General features: G+C 40.6%; 1 protein-coding gene across 1 annotated transcript in view; it reads left to right on the top strand.

Moving 5' to 3' along the window:
- Positions 1-23910, top strand: part of LOC149432291 (uncharacterized) — a 46367-nt gene that overhangs the window by 6406 nt on the left and 16051 nt on the right. Inside the window, exons 5-19 of the mRNA XM_089665292.1 lie at positions 7212-7319; positions 8380-8504; positions 8708-8989; positions 9108-9233; positions 10910-11069; positions 11826-11933; positions 13146-13270; positions 13459-13740; positions 13864-13989; positions 16108-16267; positions 17194-17301; positions 18977-19101; positions 19282-19566; positions 20215-20340; positions 21977-22136. Coding sequence (XP_089521418.1) covers positions 7212-7319; positions 8380-8504; positions 8708-8989; positions 9108-9233; positions 10910-11069; positions 11826-11933; positions 13146-13270; positions 13459-13740; positions 13864-13989; positions 16108-16267; positions 17194-17301; positions 18977-19101; positions 19282-19566; positions 20215-20340; positions 21977-22136 — 2406 coding nt within the window. The remainder of the gene's footprint in view (positions 1-7211; positions 7320-8379; positions 8505-8707; positions 8990-9107; positions 9234-10909; positions 11070-11825; positions 11934-13145; positions 13271-13458; positions 13741-13863; positions 13990-16107; positions 16268-17193; positions 17302-18976; positions 19102-19281; positions 19567-20214; positions 20341-21976; positions 22137-23910) is intronic.

The raw sequence follows: 23910 nt of genomic DNA, 5'->3' as shown, positions 1-23910 counted from the left end.
GAACCGACAACCCGCCCGCACTCCGTCGCGCGAATAAGATATGTTTGCTGATTCTGGGTCGAGAGGAGCTCCAGATAAAAGACAAAAGTTTTCGCTGATGGATGCGCAATATATGCGAAGGTACTGGAACTGGCAAAACACGAAATAGGTAAAGTAGTTTTGGGAGATAGGTCATACGGATTGCATTAATTCTGCCGAACCATGAAAGCGGAAAATGAGACCAAGAGGACAATAACTCAGTCAGCTCATGAAAAACAGTAGGAAAATTAGCCTGATACAGTCCATCATAAGACGGGGTAAGCTTAATTCCTAAATACGGTAATGCCGAAAGCCATTGAAAGGGGAACGTTTGCTTCAGAGTAACCAAAAGTGATGGTGAGAGGGTAACTGACATAGCTCTTGATTTTGCTGGGTTGGCATGTAAACCTGTAGTATTGCGCTCACAACCTTCCAATCTATATGTCTAGACAAATAAAAAATGTGTATATGATATACATAAATGACTGCATTTGTGAATCTATAAAAATCCACTCACATAAGTAAAATTAAAAAACAGTGAACAGTTAATAAAAAAGAAATGATATAGTAATATAGTATAGTGATAATGTCCCACAGAGAAATAAGTGACTTTGTGCTGAAAAAATCTTCAGTATCTTTAAATAGGTGACTGCTTGTGCCTCCTCCCTCAAGTGAAGATGTGCGCTCACCTCATAGATAGCCTGCAATTAGGCTATTAAAGCTTGCGGTTTACCTCCTTGGAACCTACTTGTTTAGGAACTGCTGTTGATAAGATAACCATGAAATGCGACATGTGCTGTAGAAAAATATCCTCTCACTGGGTGCCACTCCACTGTCTTCTTATTTCCATGCGGTTCTCCATATATAAGAAAAATCCTGACATGGTGCTTTATCGTTTTTAAAAGCTTTAATGTGAAGCTGACAGGTGGCACTCACATAAATCGTATAGTGGTAGTACAGCTGTCTCAGACCTCCGCTGACTGTCGGAGCTATGCGCTCGTGGTCCGATGGCCGGACTGACTCCCTCCGAGTGACGTGAACAGTCCCACCCCTACGCGTTACGCCACCAATCACGTGGCTTCATCAGGGGGATTTGAATCAAATCCCCCTGATGACAGCTGTACTACCACTATACGATTTATGTGAGTGCCACCTGTCAGCTTCACATTAAAGCTTTTAAAAACGATAAAGCACCATGTCAGGATTTTTCTTATATATGGAGAACCGCATGGAAATAAGAAGACAGTGGAGTGGCACCCAGTGAGAGGATATTTTTCTACAGCACATGTCGCATTTCATGGTTATCTTATCAACAGCAGTTCCTAAACAAGTAGGTTCCAAGGAGGTGAACCGCAAGCTTTAATAGCCTAATTGCAGGCTATCTATGAGGTGAGCGCACATCTTCACTTGAGGGAGGAGGCACAAGCAGTCACCTATTTAAAGATACTGAAGATTTTTTCAGCACAAAGTCACTTATTTCTCTGTGGGACATTATCACTATACTATATTACTATATCATTTCTTTTTTATTAACTGTTCACTGTTTTTTAATTTTACTTATGTGAGTGGATTTTTATAGATTCACAAATGCAGTCATTTATGTATATCATATACACATTTTTTATTTGTCTAGACATATAGATTGGAAGGTTGTGAGCGCAATACTACATTTTTATTTCACGCTTTTTTCACATTGGTAGTTATGTGCTAGAAGTTTGCGATCCAACAATAGGAATTTTTTATTACTTGGCTCGCAAGATTTCTTTCAAATAATTGGCATGTAAACCTGAAAGGGCTGCAAAGGAATCGAGGACTGCGAGCAAATTAGGCAGAGTAATCCCCGGGTTCGAGATTGACAATAATATATCATCTGCAAACAAAGACAATTTATGTTGGGAGGCGGCCACTTCAATCCCCTTAATATCAGGATGTAAACGGATGGCTTCGGCCAACGGTTCCAAGGCTAAGATAAAAAGTAAAGGGGAAAGCGGGCAGCCTTGTCTAGTGCCTCTGGCAACCGAGAACGTAGAAGACTCGAATCCGTAGTATCTAAGCTTCGCTTGAGGAGATGTGTATAGTGAAGAGATCCAGCGTAGAAAGGAAGGGCCGAAGCCAAAACGATGAAGGACCGATAAAAGATACGGCCAGGATAAAGTATCGAAGGCCTTATTGATGTCTAAAGATAAGAGCATCATCTCAAGTTTACGAGTATGAGCCAAATGTTGTAATTGTAAAATACGTCTGATAGCATCTCCAGCCTGCCTGTGGGGAACAAATCCCACCTGGTCCTTTTTGATCAAACGAGAAAGAAAGGAATTCAATCGATTAGCCAAAATCTTAGTAAGAATCTTCATGTCGATATTGATAAGAGAAATAGGCCTATAATTCGCCCAAGAGGAGTGATCTCGATCCGGTTTAGGGATCATAACCACATTAGCAGTTAAGGAGTCCGAGGAAAAATACGAACCTCCCTTCACCGCGTTAAACATAGCGGCAAGGTGGGGAGCGAGCACGTCAGCTAATTTCTTATAGTAAAGCGCCGTATAGCCGTCAGGACCTGGACGTTTGCCCGTTTTCAGGTCTGCTATGCATTGCAAAACCTCAGATATTTGGATATTACGGTCCATTAAATCCTTGTGGGCCGGCGTTAAAGTAGGCAAGGGTAGACGTGCTAAAAAGTCAGAAATGGACTGAGGGTCAGCCTGAGTGGGATCAGAGTAGAGTTTAGCTAGTCGGTGCCGGAACTCCTCCAAGACCGCTACAGGATTGCTCGTAAGGGTATTGTGGCGAGTGCGTAGAGATATCGGTTTGGGATGTTGCGCGAAAGAACGTAATCTACGGGCCAACATAGAGTCTGGTTTGTTTGCTTTGCTGTACCATTTCTGGCGAGTCCAACGTAAAGAGCGCTCAGCCTCATCTGTTAAGCACAGATCCAATTCTAAACGAGCCTGATCCAACAGTCTACGATTCGACGGGGAAGGTGACTGTTTAAATTGGGCCGAAGCAGAAGCTAACTTTGATTCCAACTGAAGTTGTTTAAACTGTCTTTCCTTTTTTCGCCTCGAAGCTATGTGGATAATATGACCCCTAAGAACCGCTTTGTATGCTTCCCATAATGTTACCGAAGAAGAGACAGAACCCGAATTTAATTGAAAATATTCCTGAGACTTGCGATGTAGCTCCGCCTGAATCTCCTTCAACGAAAGCAAGGAATCATTCATTATCCACGATGAGGAGGCCGGCCGGCATAGGAGAGATCGGCAGACTACCAAAATAGGCTCATGATCTGACCATGGAACCGTTAAAATTGAAATAGAGCGAACCAAAGGGAGATGTTTACGGGAAACGAATGCATGGTCAATTCTGGAATGAGAATGATGAGGATATGAATAATGAGTGTAATCTTTCCCCCGAGGATGAAATTCACGCCACAAATCTACCAAATCATGGGTATTTAACAGGCGTACAAAGGACTTCGCTGATGCGGAAGGGTCAGAGCTCTCTGCTGGATATTTATCTAATGCAGGGTTTAGTACTAGATTTGAATCCCCTGCCATCAAAAGCGTGCCCCTTTGGTGTGTAGCCAGAAGAGAACATAAGTGTGACAGAAAAGGCCCAGGGTTAACGTTAGGAGCGTAGTAGGATAGTATAGTAACATCTATTCCATGAATCGTGCCCTGGAGCAGAAGGTACCTGCCATTGGGATCAGCAATACGCCTCACACAGACAAATGGAGTTTTGCTATGAAAGGCGACCAATACACCTCTCTGTTTAGTAGGGCCATTAGCTTGAAATATCTGAGGGTAACGTGCATCAAAATATTTTGGGGCAGAATTAGTGGAAAAGTGAGTTTCCTGCAAACAAGCAATGTCAACTTGGCGAGCCCGGAGAAACTTAAATATCTTTACCCGTTTCTGTGGAGAGTTCATCCCCTGGACATTCAGTGATAACCAGTTCAACGACATGGTGATTTAAAAAAAGGAAGAGTAAATCCACCACGATCCCCAGGAGCCCTGGAAAAAAATATACAAAAACACAAAACACACATGACAAAGGACAAAGAGAAAGAGACGGAAAAGAAAAGAAAAGACATGAAGACATCTGATATACACGTAAGATACCTGTGTAACATGGAGATTGATTCAAACAATATAATTATCCAGTGTGGGTAAAACACCCACAGAAAGGCTAGGTAGCGGGCGGGACAAAAGACCATACCGCTAACCAGCTCGGTGGGGGACACAACCTTCCACCGGAACAACTCGGCTTAAATATAAAATACAAAAACATTATATAAACAACTGAGGCTAATACACCCATAACTAAACAACTCGAAACCTGCAAGACTATAGAGATCTCAACCAGTCAGGGCAGTGAAAAGAAACCTCTACCCTAGAATAGAGGAGGTAAAATACACAAAGATACAGAATCCCTGAGCATATCCAAAATCAAGTCCAGAAGGTGGCAGAAAAAAAATCCACATAGGACTAAGCTGTATATTAACAACCAGTCTCTAAACATCAAGTTGCGGAAACTTCCTGAAAACGTTGGGCCCGTAGAGATTGGAGTGCCTGTGGGCCAGTTTGACTGGGAGATTTACACGAAAGCTGGGAATTTTGAAGATTCGTAGGGAGAGGAATCTCCTCACCCTGGGATTGTGGCAGTTCCAGTTTAAGCTCCCTGAAATGACGCCGAAGATCCGCTGGTGAAGAGGCCTGGAATTGGCGACCTTGGAAGGAGAATAAGAGCTTGAAAGGGAAACCCCATCTGTACTTTATAGCAGCCGATTGAAGAATTTTAAGATAGGGTTTTAAGGTATGACGTTTGGCAATCGTGACTGGGGATAAATCCGCAAACAGTTGAACAGAGTGACCCTGAAATTCCAGAACCGAACGATTCCGAGCCGCCTGCAGTAGACATTCTTTAGTGCGGTAATAGTGGAATTTAATAATAATGTCTCTGGGAGGCCCCTCCATGGGCTTGGGTGCTAAAGCTCTATGAATACGGTCGAACTCCAGGCGCTCCATGGGAATCTCAGGAGCCAATTCCTGGAAAAGAGCAGTGGCAGTACCCTGTAAATCGGTGACTGCCTCCAGGATTCCACGGATGCGGACGTTATCCCTGCGTGCTCTATTCTCGGCATCCTCCAGCTTATCTTTTAAAGAATCCAGTTCAGCATGCAGGTCTTCAACTTCCTGTTCATGACCTTCCAAGACTGTAGTCGCCAGATCCATACGTTGCTCCAATTGATGGGCACGGAGGCCCAACTCCTTTAGGCCTTTTGCCAAATCAGAAGACAATTTACGCGAGGCCGTTGTAATCTCCTCTCGCACTATAGCACGGAATTTGTGTAGCAGGGCTTCGGGATTGTGTTCCAAAGAATCTGCCATCCCTGATGGAAATTGCCGCTGACTATCACCATCTGACTCAGGGTCACCTGGAAGCTGGGTATTGTCATCTGGCTCAGGCGGGCTAGGTATCAGCTTAGCGACGTGGCCCCGTGAAGGGGAGTGCTGTTGGGCCCGATGTTTGGGTTTAGTGCGGGGAGTGCGATGCATTGCTGGGAATAGTCCACAGGACTCCAAAACGTTGTCAGATTATTGAAGTGATACGTCAAGGTGCAGAAGCCTAATGACCGAGGAAATTGTCACGGTGGCACGGCACAGGGAGGTGACTCTGGCATTTTCCCCCTAGCACGTGTGCGCGTCCCCCACCGGGGAGGTGTTCACAGAAGATTCACATGATGCTGTAGCCAGTGAAATGTAGATGGTTATAATCACTGGGCCGGGTGTGTAAACTGTATAGAGGCTGCCAAAAGGTACTCCCTATACCCCTGCTTTATCTACTTGTGGTGAGGGTTATGGACAAATCCATCCAGTGCAGCTGCTGCATCAGTTCAGATCCCTGGGGTACACTAGGGTCCTGCAGGGATATGTTACAGTCCACAGGGCCACCAGGAGGCCCAGGGGGGTCCCCCCCACCTATCCCAAGGACTGACCTTAATGCCAGGGATGGATATACAGGCCAGGGATCCGGCTGTGCGGCGGTCCGTCCACGGCGGTGATCCGCTCGGCCACGGATTTAGGAAACACCGCGGCTTCACACGCCGCGGTAGGCCTCAAATCGTCCTGCGCCCCAGATGCTCGGAAAGAGGGCAGAACACCAGCACACCCCTCCTCGGGTGTCAGATGAGGTCCAGGCAAGTAGGGAGCAGCTGTAAATGGCCACTGCACCCTGGATGGCAGCGGATAGAAGGTCAGGGTGCCGGAGCTCAGGGAGAAGCGTCCGCACCCGGCTCCATCTTGGACACGCCCCCTCAAAATATATTTCAATACATATATACAGTATATATATATAGATATATATATCTATATATATATAGATATATATATATATATCTATATATATACTGCATGTTGAAATGCGTTTTTATATATTACAAAATATATGAAAAATATATTCTTCAGATTTTTTTTTAACATATAAAAAAGTAATTTTAACATATATTTGTAAATGCATTCGAAAAATGTAGATTCAGTGTATTTTTAAAGACATACAGTGTATTTAAAAATATTTATTTTCTCAATATACTCTTCAGATTTTTTTTTAACATATAAAAAAAGTAATTTTAACACATATTTGTAAATGCACTCCAAAAATGTAGCTTTGTATTTTTAAAGACATACAGTATATTTTTCATATATTTTGTAATAAAAATGCATTTCAACATTCAGTGTATATATATATATATATATATATATATATATATAAATGTATATATATATCTTTCATATATTTTGTAATATATAAAAACGCATTTCAACATGCAGTGTATGTATATGTATATATATATATATATATATATATTGAATATGATCAAAATTGTAGCATTTAAAATATATGTCAATATATTTGGGAAGAATATTTTTGAAATATATTTCAAATATATTTTTCTTCCATGTGGGTTTTTCAGTTAAAATGAGACAAATGGCCATTGTTTGCTTCACCACCAAAGTGATTATAGTCATGATGATATCTAAAGAAAATTCAATTAGCATCCAAAAGTCTATCTGCAAAATATTCTCAGAGGACATGTTGTGTGTCTTTCTTGATCCTTGCCCATTTTACCAAACGCAGAAAGGAATAGGTGGGTCAGAAGATGCACAAATGTTGAGGCATGTTTTTCTTCCTAGATAATTCTACAGTAAATGAAAATTCCACCGACATTCCAAGGACAACGACAAATGGACCCTTCACTACGCACACCACAACTATCACCTCTCCTTTCGTATTGTCTTCAGGTAACACAAATTTGCAAATTACTTTTAAAGTAGCGTAAACTAGGCACGGCGGGATCCTGAGATCTTCTCAGGGACTCACGATCTGCAATGAATCCCACTCTTCAGCTGTTCCAATAGATTCTGGGCAACGGTCTCCACCTAGGTGGGAGGTTGAGGCTAAACTATTATGTTGGCGCATTTATTCTTCTGGATATAATTTATATACAGTATATTTTTGGATGGAAGTTATGATTCTTCTTTTGGTCAGATCTTCTCCACCCATATGGACCTGTGATTGATATTATCGGTCCAAAGGTAGATGATGGAGGTGTTCCAATAATAGTTTCTTTCAGAGACAGTCACCTCCTTTACAGGAGGCTAGAGTATTATTTTAGCACATTTATGCATCTAAGTTCATGAATATAGTGTAGATATCTTCATGGATGGAGAAGTAAGTTATGATTCTGCTTTCAATCAGATCTTCTCCACCCATACGATCTCTGATTGATATTATCGGTCCAAACATAAATGATGGAGGTGTTCCAATAATATTTCCTTCCAGAGAGTCTGCTCCTTTATGGGAGGCTAGAGTATTATTTTAGCTCATTTATACTTCTAAGTTCATAAATATAGTGTAGATATCTTCTTGGATGGAGAAGTAAGTTATGATCAGGGGCAGACTGAAAACTCATGGGGCCCCCGGGCAATAGGGGATCATGGGGCCCCTGTGTCCTTGCCCAAACTCAAAAAAGCCTATGAAAAAGGTACCAGGGGCATCTCATGGGGCCCCCTACTGACCCTAGGCCCTCGGGCATTGCCCGAGTTTCTAAATGGTCAGTCCGCTCCTGGTTATGATTCTTCTTCCGGTCAGATCTTCTCTACCCATACGGATCTGCGATTGATAATATTGGTCCAAAGATAAATGATGGAGGTGCTCCAATAATATTTCCTTCCAGAAACAGTCTCCTTCTTTACGGGAGGATAGAGTATTATTTTAGCTCATTTATGCTTCTAAATTCATGAATATAGTGTAGATATCTTCTTGGACGGAGAAGTAAGTTATGATTCTTCTTTTGGTCAGATCTTCTCTACCCATACGGATCCGCGATTGATATTATCGGTCCAAAGATAGATGATGGAGGATCTCCAACAATATATTCTTCCAGAGACATCCCACTATTTGGGAGACATTACTCCTACTTCTATGTGAGTATACTTATAGTATCTAAACAAAATCTCTTTCTACAAACTTTTTCAATTTTCAAACAACCGCCATTTCAAAATGAGATTTATCCCTTACAAATTCTCTTCGTAGATCTTACATCCAGTTCCCATTTTTTGATAATTAGGTATTATTCCTCAACAAAATCTGGCTAAAACCATTTTCTTCTCAACTTTCTACTTCACAGGTGAACAATAACGGTCTGTTATCATTTGTCTCACCAATCAATCAATACGTACCTCAAGCTCTTCCTGTTGCACTTGGAAACCCGTTCCTGGCCATCTTCTGGTCTGATATAGATAATACATTGGCGGGGGATATATATTACCGTGAGAGCACCGATCCCGCACTTCTCTCCCGGGCCACCTCCGATATCAGGACTTACTTCCATGCCGTGGATTTCACAGCTCAGTGGGTGTTTGTAGCCACGTGGCACCGGGTTGCCTATTTTAGATCTTCAACACACAAGGTGAAGATACTACAATGATGCATTTTTTTTATAAAATGCAAAGCAACGGCTCATTTCAAATCTTAAATATATTTTATTTGGATGATTAATCTTAAAAAATCAATTTCTGTAAATACAGGTGAACACATTTCAGGCCGTCCTGAGCACTGATGGTAATCAAACCTTCCTTCTGTACAATTATGAAGATCTTCAGTGGCCGAGTATTTCTGTGAATGGTTCCTACAGGAATGTGCCTTTGGCATTGGTGAGTTTGTTGCTTTATTCTTGAACAACAAGTTTAACAATTCACTGAGGGCTTCCAAAGGAGTATCATTTCATGAGCTAAGCACTGTAAAGAAACACATTTAAAAACTGTGATCACATGGCTTTGTTTATCATTGGAGCAGCTGTTGACCATGTTAGCCATGACATGGGGATCAACTGTTTTGTTGATAAACAAAGCCATGTAATTGATCCATTGCTTTGTTTATAAAGCTTTTATGCATAAATTAGATGGGTATCAAGAAAAAAGGCCTTGACATGTTTAACACACAAATTGCTTAGACCTTATGACTGAGCACATTGGGTGTGTGAAACGCATCAAGCCTACCCACATGGAAGAAAAATATATTTAAATATATTTTTAAAATATTCTTCCCAAATATTAATGACATATATTTGAAATACTACAATTTTGGCTGTATTCAATATATTTAAAAAATAAAATAAAAAATAAATATATATGTATAATATATATATATTAATATTACTGTACGTTGAAATATTAATGACATATATTTGAAATACTACAATTTTGTCCGTATTCAATATATTTAAAAAAATAAATAAAAAATAAATATATATGTATATAATATATATACATATATATATATATATATATATATGTATGTATATATATATATATATATATATATATATTAATATTACTGTACGTTGAAATATTAATGACATATATTTGAAATACTACAATTTTGTCCGTATGCAATATATCTAAAAAAATAAATAAATATATATATATATATATATATATATATATGTATGTATGTATATATATATATGTGTATATATATATATATATATTAATATTACTGTACGTTGAATTACATTTTTTGCATATTGAAAAAATATGAAAAATATTTCTAAATATTCAAATGTATGTCTTTGAAAATACATTTAATCTACAATTTTGGAATGTAATGTTAAAATGACTTTTTTTTACTGTTAAAAAAAATATGAACAACATATTGAAAAAAATATATTTTTAAATATATGACTTTAGAAAATATATTGAAATTTACATTTTTTAGAATACAAGTTAAAATATATTAGCGTAGGCCAATATATTGTAAATATATGTCACATACATAAAAAAAAATTTCTAAATATATTGTAAATATATTTCTCTTCCATGTGGGTAATAGCCTTTATACCCATCTACTTTTCACTCGCTTTCATCAATAAACTTTAGACCAGCAGTCTAAAATGCATACAGCAGTCTGTATGCATTTCAACATACAGTGTATATACGTATATATATTTTTTTATATATAAATTTAAAAAAAAAAAAAATAAAAAAAAAAAAAATATATATATATATATATATATATTGAATATGGCCAAAATTATAGCATTTCAAATATAGGTCAATATATTTGGGAAGAAGATTTTTAAAATATATTTCAAATATGGGTTGTTAGGCCATTTTGGGTACGAGAACAGTTGAAATGAATAGTTACATTTTGAAGAGCACAAATTGTTCCTCCTATTGGTGATGCAAACCAAAAGTATGGCTGTGCCTTGACATTATTTGAATATTGGTACCATGAAGGCATCTTGCAACGTGTTCTTTTTAATCTTTATTTTATTTTCATACTTGGGTGACCATAGCCAACTCTTTAAAAATGTTCTTGAACCTCATAGGCTGGGCTGAACAGTGGCTACAATACAGGCTACTACACACTCCCAGGATCCCTCACAATCTCCGTCACCGATTTATCATCTACAAGCAACGTCAATGTAACCGGCCGTTGGGCATTTAAAGTGGACCAACTACATCCAGAAGACGTCAATGGAGATATAGGTGAGGATTCACTGCGTTTAATCCTTTGGCATTAAAATAAATATTAACTAATCAAATTTCTTCATAAATTTAGGCCAAAATGTATTCTGCTACATATTTTTGGTAAAAAAAAAATCCCAATAAGTGTATATTGATTAGTTTGCACAAAAGTTATAGCGTCTGCAAACTATGGGACATAGACTGGAATTTTTTAATTTTTTTGTATACTGGTAAAGGCGGCGATAAGCGACTTATATCAGATTTTTACACTAACTGACACTTTGTGGGAACCAGTGACACTAATTCGGTGATCAGTGCTAAAAATATACACTGATCACTGTACTAATGACACCGGGTTAACATCTAGGGTGATCAAAGGGTTAACTGTGTCCCTAGCTATGCGCTTGGTGTGCACTAGATGGTGCCGTGCAAGAGGAAGTGATGGATCATGTTCCCAGCTCTGCAGGGACACACAATGGATCACTTTCTTCTGTCACAACACAGCTGTGTCTGTGGAAACTTCGGCACAACTGTGTTCTTCCTCCCTGACCAATGATCTCTGTGGGTACCAGCGAAGATCTGTTCACCTGAACTCGCAGATCGGCTTCTGCTGTGACATTTAGGTCAGCCATCAAAGCAATTACAGTGTGCTAGCAAAATATTTCCATATATATATTGATTTGAACTTTGATCATTTTACCAAAACCAGAATATGAAAGGAGGGTTAGGACTCTTAGGAGGCCGCCATATATTTTAGCTTTTCTTTTTTCTTCCTAGACAATTCTACCGAAAATGAAAATTCAACGAACATGCCATCCACCACTACACCTGGACCCTTCACCACACGCTCCACAAATATCACCTCTCCTTTCATACTGTCTTCAGGTAACAAAAATTCACAAATAACTTTTTTATAGTATTGTAAACTAGGCATGAGGAACTCTGAGATGCTCCTAAGTGATCTATGATGAATGTTACTGTCAGGATCCAGGTCTGAACCTACAACCTCTGTCCTGTCTGGGGATGTCTCTACTTGCTGAGCCACCTGAGATGCTAGACATCTGCCTGTCTGATTGTTTAGATTTTCTGCCTTGTCTTTTGTTTTTTGGTGAACCTTGAACTCTTTGCTCCTCCAATGAACTTTCTGACTCAAGTCATGTCTCAACAAGTCTTGTTTGCCCAATTATTGTGCTCTCTCCAGTCATGTCTCGGAACGTCTTGTTTGCCCAATTATTGTGCTCTCTCCAGTCATGTCTTGGCACATTTTGTTTCGCCAATTATTGTGTTCTCTCCAGCCAACATCTGTACTTGTCACTCTTGCTGCCATCCTCTGCTACCACTCGTTACCGACCTTCGGCTTGTTACTTGACTATGCTTCTGCTTGATCCCAACCTGTGACCACGTGTAACTAACCTTTGGCTTGTTTATTGACTACGCTCCTACTTGATCCCTACTTGTTATATCTGCTTGCTCACCTCCTGGTGGGGCTATCTTGAGGACCAAAACCTGATACTAACACACAGCAAAACCCATCTCCACCATCAGGAGCTCTGGTCAACACCGGTTAGTGCTTAGACTCCTCACCTTGGGTGAGCCTACGTCATCCACCAGGGTGGCCTGCTGCTGCACTTATCCAGCTGGTTGGTAGGAACTGACCTACTGCTGTAGCTACTGACCCCTTGATCATCACATGCCTGATGAAGGGGTCCTGTGAGACTCTGAAACGTTGTCTTGCTGTAACTATGTGATCGTTCATTAAAACTTTTGGACCCATATTGGTGATCCTCGGTGTGCTGGTGACATTCTCTCTTGCTGACCTCTGACCATGGCACTTACCCTTCAGCCGCTTCAACAGATTCTATGAATCTTCCCAGTCCTGAGATTCCATAAATTTCAGGACTGGATGGACAAATTTTAAAATCTTTCAAAAAAAAAAAGCTCCTCTTTATGCATTTTATTTGAGTATTTAGCCATTTGTCTGGAGATGACCTTTAAGCCAGAGTATGAAAGTGAGACAATGACGTTTCTGACTCAATAGTTATCACTTTAGCACATTTTTTTGGTATTCCATAAAGTGACGTTTTATCTTTTCTTTAGATCTTCTCTACCCATATGGATCCGCTATCGACACTGTCAATCCAAAGATAGATGATGGGGGATCTTCAATGACATATTCGTTTAGAGAAATCCCACTTTTCGGAAGAAACTACTCCTATTTTTATGTGAGCATCTTGCTTGAATTTTTATGCATACATTCTCAAGCTAATTTCTAGAACGTGCTTCTAAATATAAAAAAAAAATACTCGTACCGTGTTGAAAGGAGGCTTCGTTCTTATTATATCCTGTTTTATTATGTACTGTATATTGCTGTGGGTGCAAAAAAAAAAAATCTCAATTTTCTCCTTCACAGGTGAATAATAATGGCCTGTTATCATTCCGCTCATCAATCAATCAATATATACCACAAGCTCTTCCTGTTGCTTTAGGAAACCCGTTCCTGGCTATCTTCTGGTCTGATATAGATAATAGATTGGCGGGTGATATATATTACCGTGAGAGCACCGATCCCTCTCTTCTGTCCCGGGCCACCTCCGATATCAGGACTTACTTCCGTGGTGTAAATTTCACAGCTCAATGGGTGTTAGTAGCCACATGGCACCGAGTTGCGTATTTTGGATCCTCAACAAACAAGGTGAAGGAGCAAACATAAAAAAAATTTTCTTAAATAGCTCCAACAACTTTTTTTTTTGTGACTACTGATAATGTCTGCTGTCTATGTAGTTAGACCCTAAATGATAATTTTCTGCATTTACAGGTGGACACATTCCAGGCTGTTTTGACCACCGATGGCACTCAGACCTTCCTTCTGTACAACTATGCAGATATTCAATGGCCGAGTATGCAAGGAAATGGTTCCTACCAGGGTGGACCTGTAGCCCTGGTGAGTTTTTAATTTTTAATGATTAAACAAAAAATTCTTCAATGAGAATATTGAGAAAAGATACAATAAAATGCTTGAATGCAGTTGAGTAAATTTCCTTCGGCGGCACAAACAAGTACCACGTTCTTACTAGGATGGACATTTGGCATTGGTGAGAAAATAATTAGTCTGTGAATTATACATTTTTTAATTTTTAATGATTTTCTTACTGAGAGCATTAAGGAAAGACACGATAAAATGTGTATAGGGTATAGGAGGAGCTAAATACCCTCCCAACATCCAGCATCAGTTGGAAACTAATTATTAGGATCTGCTGGCTGCTGGGAGACACTCACTGGTGGACACCGGAACTACAACATCTTCACAGTGAGAGCTGTGAAAATGTGGAATAGACTCCCTCAAGAGTTGTTTCTGGCCAGCTCAGTGGATTGCTGTATTAAAGTCCTGGATTCTTTCTTAGATACTCAGAATATAACTGGATACTAGCATTTATAGGCAAAGTGCTTAAACACAGTTGAGTAAATTTCCTGTGAATTATACATTTTTTAATTTTTAATGATTAAAAAAATATTTCCTTACTGAGCACATTAAGGAAAGACACAATCAAATGTGCATAGGGTATAGAAGGAGCTAAATACCCTCCCAACATCCAGCATCAGGTAAAAGTTAATTACTGGGATCTGCCGGCTGCTGGGAGAAACTCACTGGTGGACACCGGAACTACAACATCTTCACAGTGAGAGCTGTGAAAATGTGGAATAGACTCCCTCAAGAGTTGTTTCTGGCCAGCTCAGTGGATTGCTGTATTAAAGTCCTGGATTCTTTCTTAGATACTCAGAATATAACTGGATACTAGCATTTATAGGCAAAGTGCTTAAACACAGTTGAGTAAATTTCCTGTGAATTATACATTTTTTAATTTTTAATGATTAAAAAAATATTTCCTTACTGAGCACATTAAGGAAAGACACAATCAAATGTGCATAGGGTATAGAAGGAGCTAAATACCCTCCCAACATCCAGCATCAGGTAAAAGTTAATTACTGGGATCTGCCGGCTGCTGGGAGAAACTCACTGGTGGACACCGGAACTACAACATCTTCACAGTGAGAGCTGTGAATATGTGGAATAGACTCCCTCAAGAGTTGGTTCTGGCCAGCTCAGTGGATTGCTTTTAAAAAGTCCTGGATTCTTTCTTAGATACATAGAACATAACTGGATACTAACATTTATAGGTAAAGTGCTTAAACACAGTTGAGTAAACTTCCTGTAAATTAAGGAAAGACACAAAAAAATGTGTATAGGAGGAGCTAAATACCCTCCCAACATCCAGCATCAGGTGGAAACTAATTACTGGGATCTGCTGGCTTAAACACTTAAACACAGTTGAGTAAATTTCCTGTGAATTATACATTTTTTAATTTTTAATGATTAAAAAAAGATTTCCTTACTGAGAACATTAAGAAAAGACACAATAAAATGTGTATAGGGTATACGAGGAGCTAAATACCCTCCCAACATTCAGCATCAGGTGGAAGTTAATTACTGGGATCTGCTGGCTGCTGGGAGACACTCACTGGTGGACCAAAACATCTTCACAGTGAGAGCTGTGAAAATGTGGAATAGACTCCCTCAAGAGCTGGTTCTGGCCAGCTCAGTAGATTGCTTTAAAAAAAAAGTCCTGGATTCTTTCCTAGATACACAGAATATAACTGGATGCTAACATTTATAGGTAAAGTGCTTAAAAACAGTTGAGTAAACTTCCTGTAAATTAAGGAAAGACACAAAAAAATGTGTATAGGAGGAGCTAAATACCCTCCCAACATCCAGCATCAGGTGGAAACTAATTACTGGGATCTGCTGGCTGCTGGGAGACACTCACTGGTAGACTCCGGATCTAATTGAGTAAATTTCCTTCAGCAGCACAAACTGGTACCAAAAAAAAATTTTGGTAAAAAAAATTAAAAAGTTACTTACAGGCTCAGGCTTAAAAAGAAGCTTCAGTTTTTTTTTTTGCTGGTTAGAACATGGATTTTTTTGCCCAAGTAAATAAAGTTAATATAGAGATGAATTCAGTGTAATAGACAATTCTTTAAAACATTTATTTGAACCCCACAGGCTGGACTAAACAGCGGGTACTATACCGGATACTACACACTCCCAGGATCCCTCACAATCTCCGTCGCCAATTTGTCTTCTACAAGCAACGTCAATGTAACCGGCCGTTGGGCATTTAAAGTGGACCAACTACATCCAGAAGACGTCAATGGAAATATAGGTGAGGATTCACTGCATAAAATAATTGTTATCTGACCAGATCTGAACTATTTTCCACAGAAGTATTTTTTTTTTTTTTAGTGAACATATATTTAGATTTAAATATATACAAAGTGCAGCGCTAAAATAAGTGAATGTCAGTAGAGTGAAAATAAAGTGCAAAATCAATCTGATATACTGTAAAGCAAAAAAAAAAAAAATAAATAAAAAATTGATCAGCGGGACAGTCAAGTGTAGCATATAAAAATCAAATATAAAAAATGTTCAATAAATCATTCAATAAATGTGAAACAGTAAAGTGCAGCATAAAAGTGAGAATATATAAAGTCCATAAAATATCAGTGAAGTAAGAGCTGTAAATTGTCCATGTGGGTATAAGTACGGCCAGTGGCATTCCGAGGCAGGTGTGAGGGGTGCCCGCCGCACCGGGTGACACCTACTGCATGGGGTGACACTGGGCCCGCTCCACAAAAAGGTAAGTTGTAAAGCAAGCCGACGATCGGATCCATCCTGCGGGGATCATCTGCTTTCTTTACAACTTACCTTTTCGTGGAGCGGGTCCAGTGTCACCCCCAGGGGCGGACTGACAACTCATGGGGCCCCGGGGCAATAGGGGATCATGGGGCCCCTGTGTCCTTGCCCAAACTCAAAAAAGCCTATGAAAAAGGTACCAGGGGCATCTCATGGGGCCCCCTACTGACCCCGGGCCCTTGGGCAGTGCCTGAGTTTCCAAATGGTCAGTCCGCCCCTGGTCACCCCGTATAGGTTGCATGGCGATGATGTTCTTTAGGTAAAAGTAGAAAAAATAATCTCATAGGACATGTCTTGGATCTTTCTTGATCCTTTATCATTTTACAAAAGCTAGGATGTGGTAGGTGGGTTAGGAGGCTGTGTGTACACATTTTTAGTTTTCTTTTTTCTTCCTAGATAATTCTACAGAAAATGAAAATTCTACGGACACTCCATTGAGAACTACGCCTGGACCCTTCACCACACGCACCACTACTATCACCTCTCCTTTTGTACTGTCTTCAGGTAACAAAAATTCACAAACAACTTGTTAAAAGTAGTATAAACTAGGCATAAGATGTTCCTAATTGATCTATGATGAACATTACTGTCAGGACCCAGATCTGAACCAGCGACCTCTGCCATGTCTGGAGATGTCTCTTCTTGCTGAGCCACCTGAGATGCTGGAGAGCTGCCTGTCTGATTGTTTGGATTTTCTTGCCTTGTCTCTTGTTTTTTGGTGAACCTTGAACTCTTTGCTCCTCCAATGAACTTCCTGACTCAAGTCATGTCTCGGCACGTCTTATTTGCCCAATTATAGTGCTCTCTCAAGCAGGGGTGGACTGACAATTCATGGGCCCCCCCTAGCAATTGGGGATCATGGGGCCCCTGTGTCCTTGCTCAAATCAAAGCACACCCAAAAAAGCCTATAAAAAAGGTACTAGGTGCATTTCATGGGGCCCCCTACTGACCCCGGGCCCTCGGGCAGTGCCAGAGTGCTCGAATGGTCAGTCCGCCCATGCTCTCAAGTCATGTCTTGGCACGTCTTGTTTGCCCAATTATTGTGCTCTCTCCAGCGAACATCTGTTCTTGTCACTCTTGCTGCCGTCCTCATCTCTGCTACCACTTGTTACCGACCTTTGACTTGTTACTTGACTATGCCTCTGCTTGATCCCAACCTGCGACCACTTGTTACTGACCTTTGGCTTGTTACTTGACTATGCTTCTGCTTGATCCCAACCTGCGACCACTTGTTACTGACCTTTGGCTTGTTACTTGACTATGCTTCTGCTTGATCCCAACCTGCGACCACTTGTTACTGACCTTTGACTTGTTACTTGACTATGCTTCTGCTTGATCCCAACCTGCGACCACTTGTTACCAACCTTTGACTTGTTACTTGACTATGCTTCTGCTTGATCCCAACCTGCAACCACTTGTTACCGACCTTTGACTTGTTACTTGACTATGCTTCTGCTTGATCCCAACCTGCGACCACGTGTTACTGACCTTTGGCTTCTTTACTGACTACGTTCCTACTTGATCCCTATCTGTTATATCTGCTTGCTCACTTCCTGGTGGACCTGAGGACCAAAACCCGGTACTTACACACAGCAAAACCCACCTCCACCATCAGGAGCTCTGGTCAACACCGGTTAGTGCTTAGACTCCTCACCTCAGGTGAGCCTGCGTCATCCACCAGGGTGGTCTGCTGCTGCACTTATCCAGCTGGTTGGTGGGAACTGATCTACTGCTATAGCTACTGGTTTCCGAGCTGGACCACTGACCATGACACTTACCCTTCAGCTGCTTCAATAGATTCTATGAATCTTCCCAGTCCTGAGATTCTATAAATCTCTGGACTGGATGAACCAGGGGCGGACTGACAACTCATGGGGCCCCCGGGCAATAGGGGATCATGGGGCCCCTGTGTCCTTGCCCAAACTCAAAATAACCAATGAAAAAGGTACCAGGGGCATCTCCTGGGGCCCCCTACTGACCCCGGGCCCTCGGGCAGTGCCCGAGTTTCCAAATGGTCAGTCCACCCCTGGGATGGACATATTTTAAAACCCTTCAAAATCAGCTCCCCTTTATGCATTTTATCTGTGTATTTAGCCATTTGTCTGGAGATCCTTTGTTAAATGAAAGTATAAAATGAGACAATGATGTTTCTGACTCAATATTTTGATCTTGGCTTTAGATCTTCTTTACCCCTATGGATCCGCTATTGACACTGTCAATCCAAAGACGGATGATGGAGGATCTCCAATGATGATATCTTCTAGAGAAATCCCACTTTTTGGAAGGGCTTTCTCTTATCTTTATGTAAGCATCATGCTTGATTTTTTTTTTATACATACAGAATATTTTGAACTTAATTTCTAAAGCACGCCTATAAAAAAAAAAAAAAGTGCTCTCAACATTTTGAATGGAGGCTGTTATATTATATACTATATATTGCTGTGGTTGAAAAACATTTTTTTTTCTCATTTCTCTCACGTGCAGGTGAACAATAATGGCCTGTTATCATTTGCATCACCGATCAGTCAATTTACACCACAAGCTCTTCCTGTTGAATTTGGGAACCCGTTCCTGGCTGTGTTCTGGTCTGATATAGATAACACATTGGCGGGGGATATATATTACCGTGAGAGCACCGATCCCGCACTTCTGTCCCGGGCCACCTCCAATATCAGGACTTACTTTGATGCCATGAATTTCACAGCTCAGTGGGTGTTTGTAGCCACATGGCACCGAGTTGCATATTTTGGTGAAGAAATACTAAACAAGGTGAAGAAGAAGACCTACAATCACTGGCCACTTTATTAGGTCCACCTTGCTAATGCCAAGAAAATCTCCCACACGCCATTACACCACCACCAGCATGAAGCGTTGATACAAGGCAGGATGGATCCATGCTTTCATGTTGATTATGCCAAATTCCGACCCTACCATCTCAATGTCACAACAACCAGTCTGCCCATTCTCCTCTGACCTCTGACATCAACAAGGCTTTTTCCTCCACACAACTGCCGCTCACTGGATATTTTCTCTTTTTCAGACCAATCTCTGGAAACCCTAGAGATGGTTGTGCGTGAATATCTCAGTAGATCAGCAGTTTTTTAAATACTCAGACCTGTCTGGCACCAACAACCATGCCACCTTAAATCCCTTTTCTTCTCCATTCTGATGCTCAGTTTGAACTTCAGCAAGTTGTCTTTAGCACGTCTAGATGCCTAAATGCATTGAGTTGCTGCCATGTGATTGGCTGATTAGCAATTTGTATTACCAAGCAATTGAAAAGGTGGACCTAATAAAGTTACTTTTTTTTTAAATAGCTACAACAGCTGATTTGTTTCACCCTTGTTGATGTTCATCTGAACCTCGTTGTGCTGTTTAGATTTTCAGAACCTAAATGATCATTTTCTGTATCTGCAGGTGAACACATTTCAGGCTGTCCTAATCACCGATGGCTTTCAGACCTTCCTTCTGTACAATTATGATGACATTCAGTGGCCAAGTACACAAGGAAATGGTTCCTACCAGGAGGGACGTGCAGCACTGGTGAGTTTTTAATTCTTAATAATTAATTAATAAAAAAATTCTTCAACATTTAGAAAAGACACAATAAAATGCTTGAACACAGTTGAGTAATTTTCCTTTGGCAGCAGAAACTAGTACCAGGTTCTCACTATGATGGACATTTGGCATTGGTGAGAACATCATCAGTCTGTGAATTATACATTTTTAAATTTGTAATGATTAAAAAAAAGATTTCCTTACTGAGAGCATTAAGGAAAGACAAAATAAAATGTGTATAGGGTATAGGAGGAGCTAAATACCCTACCAACATCCAGCATCAGGTGGAAACTAATTACTGGGATCTGCTGGCTGCTGGGAGACACCCACTGGTGAACACCGGAACTACAACATCTTCCCAGTGAGAGCTGTGAAAATGTGGAATAGACTCCCTCAAGAGCTGGTTCTGGCCAGCTCAGTGGATTTCTGTAGGAAAGTCTTGGATTCTTTCTTGGATACTCAGAATATAACTGGATATAACATTTATAGGTAAAGTTGATGCAGGGAATATCCAATCGCTTCTCAAGGGATCAGGAAGGAATTTTTCTTCCTTGCAAGAGCAAATTGGATCATGCTTTGCTGGGGGGGGGGGGGTGCCTTCCTCTGGATCAACTGTGGGTATAGGATAACTTTTTTTTAAATGGTTGATCTGAATGGACTTTTGTCTTTTTTAACCCGACTAACTATGTAACAATATACAACCTTCCACCCTGGTGCTACCAGCAGGTGATCCAGGTCCTAACAATTTAAGGTGACACTGAGGGCTGTACTAGATTTCTGGCAGGATCAACTGATTTTTTTTACACTTATCGAACAGATAAAACAAAGCACTTTTAATGAGTAATTTAACGGACCGAAAAGGAGCAAATAACAAATGTCCATTGTTAGAGCATTCAGGCACTTTAAACAGATACGTGAATGACTGAGAGGAGTGACTTCTTCCTTAATGGATAGCATCCTCTGACTCAATCAGACAAATCAAGCCAAAAGGCAGGCAGTGTGCTGTCTCATTAGTTGGCCCACGGTGCTCTGGGATGTGTCTCATATAGTCCTAGTGCCTTGTGTGCCGGTAAAGCAAAGTTAAAATTACTTTTTTTGAAGCTCACTAAATATTTTACCTTTGATAGTGTGAGGAGGGTGGACAATGTGAACTGCTGATGGTTGGATGGTTGTCAGCTGTACAGGTTCTCAGCTATTAAACTGTATGTATAAAAAATCTTTTCTTTTTAGGTTTTTCATATAGTAGGGAGGACTTAGAACATGAAATAGTTTTTGCTGTAAATGTCCTGCTGGGGAGATCCTGGAGATGCAATAGAGATCTCTCCAACACGAGGGATATACTCATCTTAGAAAGTTGCGACCGCACCAGGGGCGGACTGACAACTCATGGGGCCCCCGGGCAGTAGGGGGTCATGGGGCCCCTGTGTCCTTGCCCAAACTCAAAAATGCCTATGAAAAAGGTACCAGGGGCATCTCATGGGGCCCCCTACAGACCCCGGGCCCTTGGGCAGTGCCCGAGTTTCCAAATGGTCAGTCCGCTCCTGGACCGGACCATGTGTCCCCATTGAAAGATTTTCCACACACTGCTTGTTATAATATAATGTGTCCTTTTGTTTCACAGGCTGGACTGAACAGTGGATATGACACAGGATACTACACACTGCCAGGGTCCCTTTCATTAGGCATTGCCAATTTAGCCAACACAAGTAACGTCAACTTTACTGGACGCTGGGCATTTAAGGTGGACCAACTACATCCCGAAGATGCCAGTGGAAATATTGGTAGGGATAAATTCTGTTTGGAATTGTCTGATAGACTATGTTATAATAATTTGTTATCATCAATGATATAGAAGGTTCACCACCACCATTGTTTGAGACTAGAGATGAGCGAATTTCTCAAAAATTCGATTCGGCTGATTCGGCGAATTCCAGTATGAAATTCGATTCGATGCGAATTAATTCGCTACGAAGTTAACTTATTAAAAGGGTTTCTAGGCTTCAGAGAGCCTTTAAATTAGTGCAGAACACTGTACCTTTAATTTAAATGCCCTTGGAGATGAGGAAGGAGAAGGAGAAGGATGAGAAGAAGGAGAAGGAGAAGGATGAGAAGAAGGAGAAGGAGAAGGATGAGAAGAAGGAGAAGGAGAAGGATGAGAAGAAGGAGAAGGAGAAGGATGAGAAGAAGGAGAAGGAGAAGGATGAGAAGATGGAGAAGGAGAAGGATGAGAAGAAGGAGAAGGATGAGAAGAAGGAGAAGGAGAAGGATGAGAAGAAGGAGAAGGAGAAGGATGAGAAGAAGGAGAAGGATGAGAAGAAGGAGAAGGAGAAGGATGAGAAGAAGGAGAAGGATGAGAAGAAGGAGAAGGATGAGAAGAAGGATGAGAAGAAGGAGAAGGATGAGAAGAAGGAGAAGGATGAGAAGAAGAAGGATGAGAAGAAGGAGAAGGAGAAGGAGAAGGATGAGAAGAAGGAGAAGGAGAAGGATGAGAAGAAGGAGAAGGAGAAGGATGAGAAGAAGGAGAAGGATGAGAAGAAGGAGAAGGATGAGAAGAAGGAGAAGGATGAGAAGAAAGAGAAGGAGAAGGAGAAGGATGAGAAGAAGGAGAAGGATGAGAAGATGGAGAAGGATAAGGATGAGAAGAAGGAGAAGGATGAGAAGAAGGAGAAGGATGAGAAGAAGGATGAGAAGAAGGATGAGAAGAAGGAGAAGGATGAGAAGAAGGACAGTTCTGTGACAGTTTCTGTCTATTTCTGACAGTTCTGGGACATTCACTCCATACAGCGGTTTCAACCGCTGTATGGAGGGAATGTCATAGAACTGTCAGAAATAGACTATTTCTGACAGTTCTGGGACATTCACTCCATACAGCGGTTGAAACATTGTATCTATTTGTTTCCATAAATGACATTCTGCAGATACACTTAGAGGAGCGCTGCAGATACACTTTTTGCCGGCTTGGAATTATTCTTATTTTCATCCTACTTCTTCTTCTTCTTCATCCTCATCCTCTTCTTCTTCTTCTGAGGATGAGGATGAGGATGAAGAAGAAGAAGAAGAAGTAGGATGAAAATAAGATTAATTCCAAGCCGGCAAAAAGTGTATGTGCAGAGCTCCTCTACGTGTATCTGCAGAATAGAGGAACTCTGCACATACACTTTTTGCCGGCTTGGAATTATTCTTATTTTCATCCTACTTCTTCTTCATCCTCATCCTCAGAAGAAGAGGATGAGGATGAAGAAGAAGAAGAAGAAGAAGTAGGATGAAAATAAGAATAATTCCAAGCCGGCAAAAAGTGTATGTGCAGAGCTCCTTTATTTCTGACAGTTCTCTGACAGCTTCTTCACATGTACAGCGGTTGAAACATCTGTATCCTAAATGGAAACTAATAGATACAATGTTTCAACCGCTAAACATGTGTTCCTTCTGTCAGAGAACTGTCAGAAATAGCGGAGCTCACTGCAGGGACACTTTTGCCGGCTGATCGGGAAATATTCGATTCGCGCACCCGAAGTAGGCAAAATTTCCGATTCGACGCGAATCGAATATTTCCTG

The sequence above is a fragment of the Staurois parvus genome, unplaced genomic scaffold, assembly GCF_062004578.1.
Source record: "Staurois parvus isolate SC_StPar_1 unplaced genomic scaffold, SC_StPar_1.0 ptg002174l, whole genome shotgun sequence".
Taxonomy (NCBI): domain Eukaryota; kingdom Metazoa; phylum Chordata; class Amphibia; order Anura; family Ranidae; genus Staurois; species Staurois parvus.
Note: the sequence above shows the minus strand (reverse complement) of the source record. Positions and strands in the feature narration are given on the sequence as shown.